General features: G+C 50.4%; 1 protein-coding gene across 1 annotated transcript in view; it reads left to right on the forward strand.

The window, feature by feature from the left end:
• The window catches only part of LOC140424747 (uncharacterized), a 140218-nt gene that overhangs the window by 103108 nt on the left and 16046 nt on the right, over positions 1-21064 (forward strand). Inside the window, exon 5 of the mRNA XM_072508156.1 lies at positions 18617-18767. Coding sequence (XP_072364257.1) covers positions 18617-18767 — 151 coding nt within the window. The remainder of the gene's footprint in view (positions 1-18616; positions 18768-21064) is intronic.

Consider the following 21064-nt stretch of genomic DNA (forward strand, 5'->3'; position numbering starts at 1 on the left):
CACTGTGTGAATCTGTCTCCACCACACTCTCAGACAGAACATTCAGGATCCTAACCACTCGCTCTGTGAATCTGTCTTCACCACAATCACAGACAGTACATTCCGGATCCTAACCACTCGCTGTGTGAATCTGTCTCCACCACACTCTCAGACAGAACATTCCGGATCCTAACCACTCGCTGTGTGAATCTGCCTCCACCACACTCTCAGACAGAACATTCCCGATTCTAACCACTCGCTGTGTGAATCTCCCTTCACCACAATCACAGACAGAACATTCCGGATCCTAACCACTCGTTGTCTGAATCTGGCTCCACCACACTCTCAGACAGAACATTCCGGATCCTAACCACTCGCTGTGTGAATCTGTCTCCACCACACTCACAGACATTACATTCCGGATCCTAACCACTCGTTGTCTGAATCTGTCTACACCACACTCTCAGACAGAACATTCCCGATTCTAACCACTCGCTGTGTGAATCTGTCTCCACCACACTCACAGACAGTACATTCCGGATCCTAACCACTCGTTGTCTGAATCTGTCTCCACCACACTCCCAGACAGAACATTCCGGATCCTAACCACTCGCTGTGTGAATCTGTCTCCACCACACTCTCAGACAGAACATTCCGGATCCTAACCACTCGCTGTGTGAATCTGTCTCCACCACACTCACAGACAGTACATTCCGGATCCTAACCACTCGTTGTCTGAATCTGTCTCCACCACACTCTCAGACAGAACATTCCGGATCCTAACCACTCGCTGTGTGAATCTGTCTCCACCACACTCTCAGACAGAACATTCCGGATCCTAACCACTCGCTGTGTGAATCTGCCTCCACCACACTCTCAGACAGAACATTCCGGATCCTAACCACTCGCTGTGTGAATCTGTCTCCACCACACTCTCAGACAGAACATTCCAGATCCTAACCACTCGCTGTTTGAATCTGTCTCCACCACACTCACAGACAGAACATTCTGGATCCTAACCACTCGTTGTGTGAATCTGACTCCACCACACTCTCAGACAGAACATTACGGATCCTAACCACTCACTGTTTGAATCTGTCTCCACCTCACTCTCAGACAGAACATTCCGGATCCTAACCACTCGATGTGTGAATCTGTCTCCACCACACTCTCAGACAGAACATTCCGGATCCTAACCACTCGCTGTGTGAATCTGCCTCCACCACACTCTCAGACAGAACATTACGGATCCTAACCACTCACTGTGTGAATCTGTCTCCACCACACTCTCAGACAGAACATTCCGGATCCTAACCACTCGCTCTGTGAATCTGTCTTCACCACAATCACAGACAGTACATTCCGGATCCTAACCACTCGCTGTGTAAATCTGTCTCCACCACACTCTCAGACAGAACATTCCGGATCCTAACCACTCGCTGTGTGAATCTGCCTCCACCACACTCTCAGACAGAACATTCCGGATCCTAACTACTCACTGCGTGAATCTGCCTCCACCACACTCTCAGACATTACATTCCGGATCCTAACCACTCGCTGTGTGAATCTGTCTCCACCACACTCTCAGACAGAACATTCCGGATCCTAAACACTCGCTGTGTGAATCTGTCTCCACCACACTCTCAGACAGAACATTCCGGATCCTAACCACTCGCTGTGTGAATCTGTCTCCACCACACTCTCAGACAGAACATTCCCGATTCTAACCTCTCGCTGTGTGAATCTGCCTCCACCACACTCTCAGAGAGAACATTCCAGATCCTAACCACTCGCTGTGTGAATCTATCTCCACCACACTCTCAGACAGAACATTCCGGATCCTAACCACTCGCTGTGTGAATCTGTCTCCACCACACTCTCAGACAGAACATTCCGGATACTGACCACTCGCTGTGTGAATCTGTCTCCACCACACTCACAGACAGAACATTCCAGATCCTAACCACTCGCTGTGTGAATCTCCCTTCACCACACTCACAGACAGAACATTCTGGACCTTAACCACTCGTTGTGTGAATCTGTCTCCACCACACTCTCAGACAGTACATTCCGGATCCTAACCACTCGCTGTGTGAATCTGTCTCCACCACACTCTCAGACAGTACATTCCGGATCCTAACCACTCGCTGTGTGAATCTCTCTCCACCACACTCTCAGACAGAACATTCCGGATCCTAATCACTCGCTGTGTGAATCTGTCTCCACCTCACTCTCAGACAGAACATTCCGGATCCTAACCACTCGCTGTGTGAATCTGTCTCCACCACACTCTCAGACAGTGCATTCCGGATCCTAACCACTCGCTGTGTGAATCTGTCTCCACCACACTCTCAGACAGTACATCCCGGATCCTAACCACTCGCTGTATGAATCTGTCTCCACCACACTCTCAGACAGTACATTCCGGATCCTAACCACTCGCTGTGTGAATCTGTCTCCACCTCACTCTCAGACAGAACTTTACGGATCCTAACCACTCGCTGTGTGAATCTGTCTCCACCACACTCTCAGACAGTGCATTCCGGATCCTAACCACTCGCTGTGTGAATCTGTCTCCACCACACTCTCAGACAGTACATCCCGGATCCTAACCACTCGCTGTGTGGATCTGTCTCCACCACACTCACAGACAGAACATTCCGGATCATAACCACTCGCAGTGTGAATCCGGCTCCACCACACTTTCAGACAGAACATTCCGGATCCTAACCACTTGTTGTGTGAATCCGCCTCCACAACACTCACAAACAGTACATTCCGGATCCTAACCACTCGCTGTGTGAATCTGTCTCCACAACACTCTCAGACAGAACATTCCGGATCCTAACCACTCGCTGTGTGAATCTGCCTCCACCACACTCTCAGACAGAACATTCCCGATTCTAACCACTCGCTGTGTGAATCTCCCTTCACCACAATCACAGACAGAACATTCCGGACCCTAACCACTCGTTGTCTGAATCTGGCTCCACCACACTCTCAGACAGAACATTCCGGATCCTAACCACTCGCTGTGTGAATCTGTCTCCATCACACTCTCAGAGAGAACATTCCAGATCCTAACCACTCGCTGTGTGAATCTATCTCCACGACACTCTCAGACAGAACATTCCGGATCCTAACCACTCGCTGTGTGAATCTGTCTCCACCACACTCTCAGACAGAACATTCCGGATACTGACCACTCGCTGTGTGAATCTGTCTCCACCACACTCACAGACAGAACATTCCAGATCCTAACCACTCGCTGTGTGAATCTCCCTTCACCACACTCACAGACAGAACATTCTGGATCTTAACCACTCGTTGTGTGAATCTGTCTCCACCACACTCTCAGACAGAACATTACGGATCCTAACCACTCGTTGTTTGAATCTGTCTCCACCTCACTCTCAGACAGAACATTCCGGATCCTAACCACTCGCTGTGTGAATCTGTCTCCACCACACTCTCAGACAGTACATTCCGGATCCTTACCACTCGCTGTGTGAATCTGTCTCCACCACACTCTCAGACAGTACATTCCGGATCCTAACCACTCGCTGTGTGAATCTCTCTCCACCACACTCTCAGACAGAACATTCCGGATCCTAATCACTCGCTGTGTGAATCTGTCTCCACCTCACTCTCAGAAAGAACATTCCGGATCCTAACCACTCGCTGTGTGAATCTGTCTCCACCACACTCTCAGACAGTACATTCCGGATCCTAACCACTCGCTGTGTGAATCTGTCTCCACCGCACTCTCAGACAGTACATTCCGGATCCTAACCACTCGCTGTGTGAATCTGTCTCCACCTCACTCTCAGACAGAACATTCCGGATCCTAACCACTCGCTGTGTGAATCTGTCTCCACCACACTCTCAGACAGTGCATTCCGGATCCGAACCATTTGCTGTGTGAATCTGTCTCCACCACACTCTCAGACAGTACATCCCGGATCCTAACCACTCGCTGTGTGAATCTGTCTCCACCACACTCTCAGACAGTACATTCCGGATCCTAACCACTCGCTGTGTGAATCTGTCTCCACCTCACTCTCAGACAGAACTTTACGGATCCGAACCACTCGCTGTGTGAATCTGTCTCCACCACACTCTCAGACAGTGCATTCCGGATCCTAACCACTCGCTGTGTGAATCTGTCTCCACCACACTCTCAGACAGTACATCCCGGATCCTAACCACTCGCTGTGTGGATCTGTCTCCACCACACTCACAGACAGAACATTCCGGATCATAACCACCCGCAGTGTGAATCCGGCTCCACCACACTTTCAGACAGAACATTCCGGATCCTAACCACTTGTTGTGTGAATCCGCCTCCACCACACTCACAAACAGTACATTCCGGATCCTAACCACTCGCTGTGTGAATCTGTCTCCACCACACTCTCAGACAGAACATTCCGGATCCTAACCACTCGCTGTGTGAATCTGCCTCCACCACACTCTCAGACAGAACATTCCCGATTCTAACCACTCGCTGTGTGAATCTCCCTTCACCACAATCACAGACAGAACATTCCGGATCCTAACCACTCGTTGTCTGAATCTGGCTCCACCACACTCTCAGACAGAACATTCCGGATCCTAACCACTCGCTGTGTGAATCTGTCTCCACCACACTCACAGACATTACATTCCGGATCCTAACCACTCGTTGTCTGAATCTGTCTACACCACACTCTCAGACAGAACATTCCCGATTCTAACCACTCGCTGTGTGAATCTGTCTCCACCACACTCACAGACAGTACATTCCGGATCCTAACCACTCGTTGTCTGAATCTGTCTCCACCACACTCTCAGACAGAACATTCCGGATCCTAACCACTCGCTGTGTGAATCTGTCTCCACCACACTCTCAGACAGAACATTACGGATCCTAACCACTCGCTGTTTGAATCTGTCTCCACCACACTCACAGACAGAACATTCTGGATCCTAACCACTCGTTGTGTGAATCTGACTCCACCACACTCTCAGACAGAACATTACGGATCCTAACCACTCACTGTTTGAATCTGTCTCCACCTCACTCTCAGACAGAACATTCCGGATCCTAACAACTCGCTGTGTGAATCTGGCTCCACCACACTCTCAGACAGAACATTCCGGATCCTAACCACTCGCCGTGTGAATCTGCCTCCACCACACTCTCAGACAGAACATTACGGATCCTAACGACTCACTGTGTGAATCTATCTCCACCACACTCTCAGACAGAACATTCCGGATCCTAACCACTCGCTGTGTGAATCTGCCTCCACCACACTCTCAGACAGAACATTCCGGATCCTAACCACTCGCTCTGTGAATCTGTCTTCACCACAATCACAGACAGTACATTCCGGATCCTAACCACTCGCTGTGTGAATCTGCCTCCACCACACTCTCAGACAGAACATTCCGGATCCTAACCACTCGCTGTGTGAATCTGCCTCCACCACACTCTCAGACAGAACATTCCGGATCCTAACTACTCACTGCGTGAATCTGCCTCCACCACACTCTCAGACAGTACATTCCGGATCCTAACCACTCGCTGTGTGAATCTGTCTCCACCACACTCTCAGACAGAACATTCCGGATCCTAAACACTCGCTGTGTGAATCTGTCTCCACCACACTCTCAGACAGAACATTCCGGATCCTAACCACTCGCTGTGTGAATCTGTCTCCACCACACTCTCAGACAGAACATTCCGGAGCCTAACCACTCGCTGTGTGAATCTGCCTCCACCACACTCTCAGACAGAACATTCCGGATCCTAACTACTCACTGCGTGAATCTGCCTCCACCACACTCTCAGACAGTACATTCCGGATCCTAACCACTCGCTGTGTGAATCTGTCTCCACCACACTCTCAGACAGAACATTCCGGATCCTAAACACTCGCTGTGTGAATCTGTCTCCACCACACTCTCAGACAGAACATTACGAATCCTAACCACTCGCTGTGTGCATCTGGCTCCACCACACTCTCAGACAGTACATTCCAGTTCGTAAACACTCCCTGTGTAAATCTGTCTCTATAACACTCAGGCAGAACATTCTAAATCCTAACCACTCGCTGTGTGAATCTGTCTCCACCACACTCTCAGACAGAACATTACGGATCCTAATTACTCGCTGTGTGAATCTGCGTCCACCACACTCTCAGACAGAACATTCCGGATCCTAACCACTCGCTGTGTGAATCTGCCTCCACCACACTCTCAGACAGAACATTCCGGATCCTAACCATTTGCTGTGTGAATCTGTCTCCACCACACTCTCAGACAGTACATCCCGGATCCTAACCACTCGCTGTGTGAATCTGTCTCCACCACACTCTCAGACAGTACATTCCGGATCCTAACCACTCGCTGTGTGAATCTGTCTCCACCTCACTCTCAGACAGAACTTTACGGATCCTAACCACTCGCTGTGTGAATCTGTCTCCACCACACTCTCAGACAGTACATCCCGGATCCTAACCACTCGCTGTGTGAATCTGCCTCCACCACACTCTCAGACAGAACATTCCCGATTCTAACCACTCGCTGTGTGAATCTCCCTTCACCACAATCACAGACAGAACATTCCGGATCCTAACCACTCGTTGTCTGAATCTGGCTCCACCACACTCTCAGACAGAACATTCCGGATCCTAACCACTCGCTGTGTGAATCTGTCTCCACCACACTCACAGACATTACATTCCGGATCCTAACCACTCGTTGTCTGAATCTGTCTACACCACACTCTCAGACAGAACATTCCCGATTCTAACCACTCGCTGTGTGAATCTGTCTCCACCACACTCTCAGACAGTACATTCCGGATCCTAACCACTCGTTGTCTGAATCTGTCTCCACCACACTCTCAGACAGAACATTCCGGATCCTAACCACTCGCTGTGTGAATCTGTCTCCACCACACTCTCAGACAGAACATTACGGATCCTAACCACTCGCTGTTTGAATCTGTCTCCACCACACTCTCAGACAGAACATTCCGGATCCTAACCACTCGCTGTGTGAATCTGTCTCCACCACACTCACAGACATTACATTCCGGATCCTAACCACTCGTTGTCTGAATCTGTCTACACCACACTCTCAGACAGAACATTCCCGATTCTAACCACTCGCTGTGTGAATCTGTCTCCACCACACTCTCAGACAGTACATTCCGGATCCTAACCACTCGTTGTCTGAATCTGTCTCCACCACACTCTCAGACAGAACATTCCGGATCCTAACCACTCGCTGTGTGAATCTGTCTCCACCACACTCTCAGACAGAACATTACGGATCCTAACCACTCGCTGTTTGAATCTGTCTCCACCACACTCTCAGACAGAACATTCCGGATCCTAACCACTCGCTGTGTGAATCTGGCTCCACCACACTCTCAGACAGAACATTCCGGATCCTAACCACTCGCCGTGTGAATCTGCCTCCACCACACTCTCAGGCAGAACATTACGGATCCTAACGACTCACTGTGTGAATCTATCTCCACCACACTCTCAGACAGAACATTCCGGATCCTAACCACTCGCTGTGTGAATCTGCCTCCACCACACTCTCAGACAGAACATTCCGGATCCTAACCACTCGCTCTGTGAATCTGTCTTCACCACAATCACAGACAGTACATTCCGGATCCTAACCACTCGCTGTGTGAATCTGCCTCCACCACACTCTCAGACAGAACATTCCGGATCCTAACCACTCGCTGTGTGAATCTGCCTCCACCACACTCTCAGACAGAACATTCCGGATCCTAACTACTCACTGCGTGAATCTGCCTCCACCACACTCTCAGACAGTACATTCCGGATCCTAACCACTCGCTGTGTGAATCTGTCTCCACCACACTCTCAGACAGAACATTCCGGATCCTAAACACTCGCTGTGTGAATCTGTCTCCACCACACTCTCAGACAGAACATTCCGGATCCTAACCACTCGCTGTGTGAATCTGTCTCCACCACACTCTCAGACAGAACATTCCGGAGCCTAACCACTCGCTGTGTGAATCTGCCTCCACCACACTCTCAGACAGAACATTCCGGATCCTAACTACTCACTGCGTGAATCTGCCTCCACCACACTCTCAGACAGTACATTCCGGATCCTAACCACTCGCTGTGTGAATCTGTCTCCACCACACTCTCAGACAGAACATTCCGGATCCTAAACACTCGCTGTGTGAATCTGTCTCCACCACACTCTCAGACAGAACATTACGAATCCTAACCACTCGCTGTGTGCATCTGGCTCCACCACACTCTCAGACAGTACATTCCAGTTCGTAAACACTCCCTGTGTAAATCTGTCTCTATAACACTCAGGCAGAACATTCTAAATCCTAACCACTCGCTGTATGAATCTGTCTCCACCACACTCTCAGACAGAACATTACGGATCCTAATCACTCGCTGTGTGAATCTGCGTCCACCACACTCTCAGACAGAACATTCCGGATCCTAACCACTCGCTGTGTGAATCTGCCTCCACCACACTCTCAGACAGAACATTCCGGATCCTAACCATTTGCTGTGTGAATCTGTCTCCACCACACTCTCAGACAGTACATCCCGGATCCTAACCACTCGCTGTGTGAATCTGTCTCCACCACACTCTCAGACAGTACATTCCGGATCCTAACCACTCGCTGTGTGAATCTGTCTCCACCTCACTCTCAGACAGAACTTTACGGATCCTAACCACTCGCTGTGTGAATCTGTCTCCACCACACTCTCAGACAGTGCATTCCGGATCCTAACCACTCGCTGTGTGAATCTGTCTCCACCACACTCTCAGACAGTACATCCCGGATCCTAACCACTCGCTGTGTGCATCTGTCTCCACCACACTCACAGACAGAACATTCCGGATCATAACCACCCGCAGTGTGAATCCGGCTCCACCACACTTTCAGACAGAACATTCCGGATCCTAACCACTTGTTGTGTGAATCCGCCTCCACCACACTCACAAACAGTACATTCCGGATCCTAACCACTCGCTGTGTGAATCTGTCTCCACCACACTCTCAGACAGAACATTCCGGATCCTAACCACTCGCTGTGTGAATCTGCCTCCACCACACTCTCAGACAGAACATTCCCGATTCTAACCACTCGCTGTGTGAATCTCCCTTCACCACAATCACAGACAGAACATTCCGGATCCTAACCACTCGTTGTCTGAATCTGGCTCCACCACACTCTAAGACAGAACATTCCGGATCCTAACCACTCGCTGTGTGAATCTGTCTCCACCACACTCTCAGAGAGAACATTCCAGATCCTAACCACTCCCTGTGTGAATCTATCTCCACCACACTCTCAGACAGAACATTCCGGATCCTAACCACTCGCTGTGTGAATCTGTCTCCACCACACTCTCAGACAGAACATTCCGGATACTGACCACTCGCTGTGTGAATCTGTCTCCACCACACTCACAGACAGAACATTCCAGATCCTAACCACTCGCTGTGTGAATCTGTCTCCACCACACTCACAGACAGAACATTCTGGATCTTAACCACTCGTTGTGTGAATCTGTCTCCACCACACTCTCAGACAGAACATTACGGATCCTAACCACTCGTTGTTTGAATCTGTCTCCACCTCACTCTCAGACAGAACATTCCGGATCCTAACCACTCGCTGTGTGAATCTGTCTCCACCACACTCTCAGACAGTACATTCCGGATCCTAACCACTCGCTGTGTGAATCTGTCTCCACCACACTCTCAGACAGTACATTCCGGATCCTAACCACTCGCTGTGTGAATCTCTCTCCGCCACACTCTCAGACAGAACATTCCGGATCCTAATCACTCGCTGTGTGAATCTGTCTCCACCTCACTCTCAGAAAGAACATTCCGGATCCTAACCACTCGCTGTGTGAATCTGTCTCCACCAGACTCTCAGACAGTACATTCCGGATCCTAACCACTCGCTGTGTGAATCTGTCTCCACCGCACTCTCAGACAGTACATTCCGGATCCTAACCACTCGCTGTGTGAATCTGTCTCCACCACACTCTCAGACAGTACATCCCGGATCCTAACCACTCGCTGTGTGGATCTGTCTCCACCACACTCACAGACAGAACATTCCGGATCATAACCACCCGCAGTGTGAATCCGGCTCCACCACACTTTCAGACAGAACATTCCGGATCCTAACCACTTGTTGTGTGAATCCGCCTCCACCACACTCACAAACAGTACATTCCGGATCCTAACCACTCGCTGTGTGAATCTTTCTCCACCACACTCTCAGACAGAACATTCCGGATCCTAACCACTCGCTGTGTGAATCTGCCTCCACCACACTCTCAGACAGAACATTCCCGATTCTAACCACTCGCTGTGTGAATCTCCCTTCACCACAATCACAGACAGAACATTCCGGATCCTAACCACTCGTTGTCTGAATCTGGCTCCACCACACTCTCAGACAGAACATTCCGGATCCTAACCACTCGCTGTGTGAATCTGTCTCCACCACACTCACAGACATTACATTCCGGATCCTAACCACTCGTTGTCTGAATCTGTCTACACCACACTCTCAGACAGAACATTCCCGATTCTAACCACTCGCTGTGTGAATCTGTCTCCACCACACTCACAGACAGTACATTCCGGATCCTAACCACTCGTTGTCTGAATCTGTCTCCACCACACTCTCAGACAGAACATTCCGGATCCTAACCACTCGTTGTCTGAATCTGTCTCCACCACACTCTCAGACAGAACATTCCGGATCCTAACCACTCGCTGTGTGAATCTGTCTCCACCACACTCTCAGACAGAACATTACGGATCCTAACCACTCGCTGTTTGAATCTGTCTCCACCACACTCACAGACAGAACATTCTGGATCCTAACCACTCGTTGTGTGAATCTGACTCCACCACACTCTCAGACAGAACATTACGGATCCTAACCACTCACTGTTTGAATCTGTCTCCACCTCACTCTCAGACAGAACATTCCGGATCCTAACCACTCGCTGTGTGAATCTGGCTCCACCACACTCTCAGACAGAACATTCCGGATCCTAACCACTCGCTGTGTGAATCTGCCTCCACCACACTCTCAGACAGAACATTACGGATCCTAACGACTCACTGTGTGAATCTATCTCCACCACACTCTCAGACAGAACATTCCGGATCCTAACCACTCGCTGTGTGAATCTGCCTCCACCACACTCTCAGACAGAACATTCCGGATCCTAACCACTCGCTCTGTGAATCTGTCTTCACCACAATCACAGACAGTACATTCCGGATCCTAACCACTCGCTGTGTGAATCTGCCTCCACCACACTCTCAGACAGAACATTCCGGATCCTAACCACTCGCTGTGTGAATCTGCCTCCACCACACTCTCAGACAGAACATTCCGGATCCTAACTACTCACTGCGTGAATCTGCCTCCACCACACTCTCAGACAGTACATTCCGCATCCTAACCACTCGCTGTGTGAATCTGTCTCCACCACACTCTCAGACAGAACATTCCGGATCCTAAACACTCGCTGTGCGAATCTGTCTCCACCACACTCTCAGACAGAACATTCCGGATCCTAACCACTCGCTGTGTGAATCTGTCTCCACCACACTCTCAGACAGAACATTCCGGATCCTAAACACTCGCTGTGTGAATCTGCCTCCACCACACTCTCAGACAGAACATTCCGGATCCTAACTACTCACTGCGTGAATCTGCCTCCACCACACTCTCAGACAGTACATTCCGGATCCTAACCACTCGCTGTGTGAATCTGTCTCCACCACACTCTCAGACAGAACATTCCGGATCCTAAACACTCGCTGTGTGAATCTGTCTCCACCACACTCTCAGACAGAACATTACGAATCCTAACCACTCGCTGTGTGCATCTGGCTCCACCACACTCTCAGACAGTACATTCCCGTTCGTAAACAGTCCCTGTGTAAATCTGTCTCTATAACACTCAGGCAGAACATTCTAAATCCTAACCACTCGCTGTGTGAATCTGTCTCCACCACACTCTCAGACAGAACATTACGGATCCTAATCACTCGCTGTGTGAATCTGCGTCCACCACACTCTCAGACAGAACATTCCGGATCCTAACCACTCGCTGTGTGAATCTGCCTCCACCACACTCTCAGACAGAACATTCCGGATCCTAACCATTTGCTGCGTGAATCTGTCTCCACCACACTCTCAGACAGTACATCCCGGATCCTAACCACTCGCTGTGTGAATCTGTCTCCACCACCATCTCAGACAGTACATTCCGGATCCTAACCACTCGCTGTGTGAATCTGTCTCCACCTCACTCTCAGACAGAACTTTACGGATCCTAACCACTCGCTGTGTGCATCTGTCTCCACCACACTCTCAGACAGAACATTACGGATCCTAACGACTCACTGTGTGAATCTATCTCCACCACACTCTCAGACAGAACATTACGGATCCTAACCACTCGCTGTTTGAATCTGTCTCCACCACACTCACAGACAGAACATTCTGGATCCTAACCACTCGTTGTGTGAATCTGACTCCACCACACTCTCAGACAGAACATTACGGATCCTAACCACTCACTGTTTGAATCTGTCTCCACCTCACTCTCAGACAGAACATTCCGGATCCTAACCACTCGCTGTGTGAATCTGGCTCCACCACACTCTCAGATAGAACATTCCGGATCCTAACCACTCGCTGTGTGAATCTGCCTCCACCACACTCTCAGACAGAACATTACGGATCCTAACCACTCACTGTATGAATCTGTCTCCACCACACTCTCAGACAGAACATTCCGGATCCTAACCACTCGCTCTGTGAATCTGTCTTCACCACAATCACAGACAGTACATTCCGGATCCTAACCACTCGCTGTGTGAATCTGTCTCCACCACACTCTCAGACAGAACATTCCGGATCCTAAACACTCGCTGTGTGAATCTGTCTCCACCACACTCTCAGACAGAACATTCCAGATCCTAACCACTCGCTGTGTGAATCTGTCTCCACCACACTCTCAGACAGAACATTCCGGAGCCTAACCACTCGCTGTGTGAATCTGGCTCCACCACACTCTCAGACAGAACATTCCGGATCCTAACTACTCACTGCGTGAATCTGCCTCCACCACACTCTCAGACAGTACATTCCGGATCCTAACCACTCGCTGTGTGAATCTGTCTCCACCACACTCTCAGACAGAACATTACGAATCCTAACCACTCGCTGTGTGCATCTGGCTCCACCACACTCTCAGACAGTACATTCCAGTTCGTAAACACTCCCTGTGTAAATCTGTCTCTATAACACTCAGGCAGAACATTCTAAATCCTAACCACTCGCTGTGTGAATCTGTCTCCACCACACTCTCAGACAGAACATTACGGATCCTAATCACTCGCTGTGTGAATCTGCGTCCACCACACTCTCAGACAGAACATTCCGGATCCTAACCACTCGCTGTGTGAATCTGCCTCCACCACACTCTCAGACAGAACATTCCGGATCCTAACCACTCGCTGTGTGAATCTGTCTCCACCACACTCTCAGACAGAACATTCCGGATCCTAACCACTCGCTGTGTGAATCTGTCTCCACCACACTCTCAGACAGAACATTCCGGATCCTAACCACTCGCTGTGTGAATCTGTCTCCACCACACTCTCAGACAGAACATTCCGGATCCTAACCACTCGCTGCGTGAATCTGTCTCCACCTCACACACAGACAGTACATTACAGATCCTAACCACTCGCTGTGTGAATCTGCCTCCACCACACTCTCAGACAGTACATTCCAGTTCGTAAACACTCCCTGTGTAAATCTGTCTCTATAACACTCAGGCAGAACATTCTAAATCCTAACCACTCGCTGTGTGAATCTGTCTCCACCACACTCTCAGACAAAACATTACGGATCCTAACCACTCGCTATTTGAATCTGTCTCCACCACACTCTCAGACAGAACATTCCGGATCCTAACCACTCGCTGTGTGAATCTGCCTCCACCACACTCTCAGACAGACCATTCCGGATCCTAACCACTCGCTGTGTGAATCTGTCTCCACCACACTCTCAGACAGAACATTACGGATCCTAACCACTCGCTATTTGAATCTGTCTCCACCACACTCACAGACAGAACATTCCGGATCCTAACCACTCGCTGTGTGAATCTGCCTCCACCACACTCTCAGACAGACCATTCCGGATCCTAACCACTCGCTGTGTGAATCTGTCTCCACCACACTCTCAGACAGAACATTACGGATCCTAACCACTCGCTATTTGAATCTGTCTCCACCACACTCTCAGACAGAACATTACGGATCCTAACCACTCGCTGTGTGAATCTCCCTCCACCACACTCTCAGACAGAACATTCCGGATCCTAACCACTCGCTGTGTGAATCTGTCTCCACCACACTCTCAGACAGAACATTCCCGATTCTAACCTCTCGCTGTGTGAATCTGCCTCCACCACACTCTCAGAGAGAACATTCCAGATCCTAACCACTCGCTGTGTGAATCTATCTCCACCACACTCTCAGACAGAACATTCCGGATCCTAACCACTCGCTGTGTGAATCTGTCTCCACCACACTCTCAGACAGAACATTCCGGATACTGACCACTCGCTGTGTGAATCTGTCTCCACCACACTCTCAGACAGAACATGACGGATCCTAACCACTCGCTGTGTGAATCTCCCTCCACCACACTCTCAGACAGAACATTCCGGATCCTAACCACTCGCTGTGTGAATCTGTCTCCACCACACTCTCAGACAGAACATTCCCGATTCTAACTTCTCGCTGTGTGAATCTGCCTCCACCACACTCTCAGAGAGAACATTCCAGATCCTAACCACTTGCTGTGTGAATCTATCTCCACCACACTCTCAGACAGAACATTCCGGATCCTAACCACTCGCTGTGTGAATCTGTCTCCACCACACTCTCAGACAGAACATTCCGGATACTGACCACTCGCTGTGTGAATCTGTCTCCACCACACTCACAGACAGATCATTCCAGATCCTAACCACTCGCTGTGTGAATCTCCCTTCACCACACTCAACGACAGAACATTCTGGATCTTAACCACTCGTTGTGTGAATCTGTCTCCACCACACTCTCAGACAGAACATTACGGATCCTAACCACTCGTTGTTTGAATCTGTCTCCACCTCACTCTCAGACAGAACATTCCGGATCCTAACTACTCGCTGTGTGAATCTGTCTCCACCACACTCTCAGACAGTACATTCCGGATCCTAACCACTCGCTGTGTGAATCTGTCTCCACCACACTCTCAGACAGTACATTCCGGATCCTAACCACTCGCTGTGTGAATCTGTCTCCACCTCACTCTCAGACAGAACATTCCGGATCCTAACCACTCGCTGTGTGAATCTGTCTCCACCACACTCTCAGACAGTACATTCCGGATCCTAACCACTCGCTGTGTGAATCTGTCTCCACCGCACTCTCAGACAGTACATTCCGGATCCTAACCACTCGCTGTGTGAATCTGTCTCCACCACACTCTCAGACAGTACATCCCGGATCCTAACCACTCGCTGTGTGAATCTGTCTCCACCACACTCTCAGACAGTACATTCCGGATCCTAACCACTCGCTGTGTGAATCTGTCTCCACCTCACTCTCAGACAGAACTTTACGGATCCTAACCACTCGCTGTGTGAATCTGTCTCCACCACACTCTCAGACAGTGCATTCCGGATCCTAACCACTCGCTGTGTGAATCTGTCTCCACCACACTCTCAGACAGTACATCCCGGATCCTAACCACTCGCTGTGTGAATCTGTCTCCACCACACTCTCAGACAGAACATTCCGGATCCTAACCACTCGCTGTGTGAATCTGTCTCCACCACACTCTCAGACAGAACATTCCGGATACTGACCACTCGCTGTGTGAATCTGTCTCCACCACACTCACAGACAGAACATTCCAGATCCTAACCACTCGCTGTGTGAATCTCCCTTCACCACACTCAACGACAGAACATTCTGGATCTTAACCACTCGTTGTGTGAATCTGGCTCCACCACACTCTCAGACATAACATTACGGATCCTAACCACTCGTTGTTTGAATCTGTCTCCACCTCACTCTCAGACAGAACATTCCGGATCCTAACTACTCGCTGTGTGAATCTGTCTCCACCACACTCTCAGACAGTACATTCCGGATCCTAACCACTCGCTGTGTGAATCTGTCTTCACCACACTCTCAGACAGTACATTCCGGATCCTAACCACTCGCTGTGTGAATCTGTCTCCACCTCACTCTCAGACAGAACATTCCGGATCCTAACCACTCGCTGTGTGAATCTGTCTCCACCACACTCTCAGACAGTACATTCCGGATCCTAACCACTCGCTGTGTGAATCTGTCTCCACCGCACTCTCAGACAGTACATTCCGGATCCTAACCACTCGCTGTGTGAATCTGTCTCCACCGCACTCTCAGACAGTACATTCCGGATCCTAACCACTCGCTGTGTGAATCTGTCTCCACCTCACTCTCAGACAGAACATTCCGGATCCTAACCACTCGCTGTGTGAATCTGTCTCCACCACACTCTCAGACAGTGCATTCCGGATCCTAACCACTCGCTGTGTGAATCTGTCTCCACCACACTCTCAGACAGTACATCCCGGATCCTAACCACTCGCTGTGTGAATCTGTCTCCACCACACTCTCAGACAGTACATTCCGGATCCTAACCACTCGCTGTGTGAATCTGTCTCCACCTCACTCTCAGACAGAACTTTACGGATCCTAACCACTCGCTGTGTGAATCTGTCTCCACCACACTCTCAGACAGTGCATTCCGGATCCTAACCACTCGCTGTGTGAATCTGTCTCCACCACACTCTCAGACAGTACATCCCGGATCCTAACCACTCGCTGTGTGAATCTGTCTCCACCACACTCTCAGACAGTACATTCCGGATCCTAACCACTCGCTGTGTGAATCTGTCTCCACCTCACTCTCAGACAGAACATTACGGATCCTAACCACTCGCTGTGTGAATCTGTCTCCACCACACTCTCAGACAGTACATTCCAGATCATAACCACTCGTTGTGTGAATCTGCCTCCACCACACTCTCAGACAGTACATCCCGGATCCTAACCACTCGCTGTGTAAATCTGTCTCCACCACACTCTCAGAAAGTACATTCCGGATCCTAACCACTCGTTGTGTGAATCTGCCTCCACCACACTCTCAGACAGTACATTACAGATCCTAACCACTCGCTGTGTGAATCTGTCTCCACCACACTCTCAGACAGTACATTCCGGATCCTAACCACTCGCTGTGTGAATCTGTCTCCACCTCACTCTCAGACAGAACATTCCGGATCCTAACCACTCGCTGTGTGAATCTGTCTCCACCACACTCTCAGACAGTGCATTCCGGATCCTAACCACTCGCTGTGTGAATCTGTCTCCACCACACTTTCAGACAGTACATCCCGGATCCTAACCACTCGCTGTGTGAATCTGTCTCCACCACACTCTCAGACAGTACATTCCGGATCCTAACCACTCGCTGTGTGAATCTGTCTCCACCTCACTCTCAGACAGAACATTACGGATCCTAACCACTTGCTGTGTGAATCTGTCTCCACCACACTCTCAGACAGTACATTCCAGATCATAACCACTCGTTGTGTGAATCTGCCTCCACCGCACTCTCAGACAGTACATCCCGGATCCTAACCACTCGTTGTGTGAATCTGTCTCCACCTCACTCTCAGACAGAACATTACGGATCCTAACCACTCGCTGTGTGAATCTGTCTCCACCACACTCTCAGAAAGTACATTCCGGATCCTAACCACTCGTTGTGTGAATCTGCCTCCACCACACTCTCAGACAGAACATTCCAGTTCCTAACCACTCGCTGTGTGAATCTGTCTCCACCACACTCTCAGACAGAACATTCCGGATCCTAACCACTCGCTGTGTGAATCTGTCTCCACCACACTCTCAGACAGAACATTCCGGATCCTAACCTCTCGCTGTGTGAATCTGTCTCCACCACACTCTCAGACAGTACATTCCGGATCCTAACCACTCGCTGTGTGAATCTGTCTCCACCACACTCTCAGACAGTACATTCCGGATCCTAACCACTCGCTGTGTGGAAGAGGTTTTTTCTTCATTTCGCATTTGCCTTCTTTGCAAATTATTTTTTTGCCCTCTGTCTTAATCTTTTCAGAAAGGGGAACAGTTTCTCCCTGTCTGCTCTGGTCAGAACTCCAGTGATTTTGAACATCTCTATCAAACATCCTCTGATCCTTCTTCTCTCCCAGGAGAATGGTCCAACTTCTCCAATATATCCCCGGAACTGAAGTTCCTCATCCCTGGATCCGTTGTTTTGAATCTTTGCTGCTCTCTCTCCAATACCTTCACATCCTTCCTAATGTGCGATACCCAGAACTGGATGTAATATTCTGATTGAGGCTGAACTAATATCTGAAGCTGAATATACTGAAGCTGCCGTGTGTGTAACATTCTGATACTTTACAGAACAATCATCCGACCAGAATCCCGGGACAGCAGATGCGATTGTTTTAATCACGGGTATAATCCTGGCCTTTGTTGTCTTGTTCTGCTTCGCTCTGCTCACACGTTATCTTGTAAAAAAGAGGTTGCACTCCGCAAAGAACTCCACACAAGGGTAAATATGACTCGTCTTGTGTCTGATACTGTTACTGCACAGGGTGATTATTTTATAACTTGCTGCTTTTAGTGAGGAGCCACATTCCCCTTGCAGCCTATCGTTCAAGTGTGTGACCTGCTACTGTTGAGACCAACACATGTGCCAGTGCTTGACTGGTGCCAGTCATCTCCAACTGTCCTGGCATCACAACCACCCCAGTATTGACCAACAGGCACCTAACTGCTGCTGCTGAGAGCCAGGATGGTTTTAACAGTTGACGCACTAAACCTCGCCCTTCGGACATTAGTGCTGGATAATTGCCCCCCTCGCCCTGTGTGCTGGTTCAGTGCCCGTGTCCCCTTGTATCCAGAGCTCCTCAATCTTCACCCTCCCTGTAAAAGTCTGCTTCCATCTCTTCTATCCCAAGTTTAAAGAATTTTGAAGACCTTTGATCATATTGCTCTGCAATCTGGGTTCTGCTAATGATAAAAAATGTCTCCCGTCTTTCTTTGTATTTGTTTTGCTGACACCAGACCCAATCCCAGTGAATCTCTCCTGTTTCCTCACTAACGCCTGACAGCTTAATCAGCTTGGAGTGGAGAGCTCTCTAGCATGTCTTCAAAAACTGATATAACTTTCACTGTCAGTGAATGACAGATGTCTCGGTGTTTCGTAACTACCATTCAAAACATTAAAATGTTCCAGGGAATATTGTGCAAAATGGGTGTTGAAATTTCCAGGTTGTAACGAGACAGCAGTGAGTGCATGGCCCAGATAGCGGAAAATCCCAGTATTCATTGTGGATTCACTGGGAGCCCAGGGGAATCCTGACCAGTCTGGTTTGGGTGGTGTGACCATGGACATCTGCACAGTTTGCATTGCTTTGATAGAAATGAGATGGATCAGATTTCCCAGGAGAAGTCCGCACTGTTTCCAGCCCTTTCTCAAAGTGTGACATGCTTTGTGTTTACTGAGTTGGGAGGTTAATAGGGGGGTGAAAAAGGCAGATGGGACACTTGCCTTTATCAATCGGGGCATCGATTACAAAAGCAGGGAGGTCATGTTGGAGTTTTATAGAACTTTGGTGAGGCCACAGCTGGAGCACTGTGTGCAGTTCTGGGGCGAAATTCTCCGACCCCCCGCCGGGTCGGAGAATCGCCGGGGGCTGGCGTGAATCCCGCCCCCGCTGGTTGCCGAAGTCTCTGGCACAGGAGATTCGGCGGGGGCGGGAATCGCGACGCGACAGTTGGTGGGCCCCCCCGTTCGATTCTCCGGCCCGGATGGGCTGAAGTCCCGCCGCTAAAATGCCTGTCCCGCCGCGTAAATTAATTCACCTACCTTACCGGCGGGACAAGGTGGCGCGGGCGGGCTCCGGGGTCCTGGGGGGGGCGCGGGGCGATCTGGCCCCAGGGGGTGCCCCCACGGTGGCCTGGCTCGCGATCGGCGCCCACCGATCCGCAGGGGGGCCTGTGCCGTGGGGGCACTCTTTCCCTTCCGCCTCCGCCAGGGTCTCCACCATGGCGGAAGCGGAAGTGACTCACTCCACTGCGCATGCGCGGGAATGCTGTCAGCGGCCGCTGACGCTCCCGCGCATGCGCCGCCCGGAGATGTCATTCCGCGCCAGCTGGCGGGGCACCAAAGGCCTTTTCCGCCAGCTGGCGGGGCGGAAATTCCTCCGGCGCCGGCCTAGCCCCTCAATGTTGGGGCTCGGCCCCCAAAGATGCGGAGCATTCCGCACCTTTGGGGCGGCGCGATGCCCGTCTGATTTGTGCCGTTTTGGGCGCCAGTCAGCGGACATTGCGCCGTTTCTGGAGAATTTTGCCCCTGGTAACCACATTATAGGAAGGGTGTGATCGCACTGGAGGGGGTGCAGAGGAGATTCACCAGGATGTTGCCTGGGATGGAACGTTGAAGTTATGGAGAAAGGTTGAATGGATTTGGGTTGTTTACTCTGGAGCAGAGAAGACTGAGGGGTGACCTGATCGAGGTGGACACGATTATGAGGGGCATGGACTGGGTGGATAGGGAGCAGCTGTACCCCTGAGATGAAAGGTCGGTTACAAGGGGACACAAGTTCAAGGTGAGGGGCAGGCAGTTTCGAGGGGATTAGAGGAAAATCCTTTTTACCCAGAGGGTGGTGAGGGTCTGAAACCCACTACCTGGGAGGATGGTGAGGGTCTGGAGCGCACTGCCTGGGAGGGGGGTGAGGGTCTGGAACGCACTGCGTGGGAGGGTGGTGACGGTCTGGAACGCGCTGCCTGGGAGGGTGGTGAGGGTCTGGAACGCACTACCTGAGAGGGTGGTGAGGGTCTGGA

The sequence above is a fragment of the Scyliorhinus torazame genome, chromosome 1 (genome assembly GCF_047496885.1).
Source record: "Scyliorhinus torazame isolate Kashiwa2021f chromosome 1, sScyTor2.1, whole genome shotgun sequence".
NCBI classification, from domain to species: domain Eukaryota; kingdom Metazoa; phylum Chordata; class Chondrichthyes; order Carcharhiniformes; family Scyliorhinidae; genus Scyliorhinus; species Scyliorhinus torazame.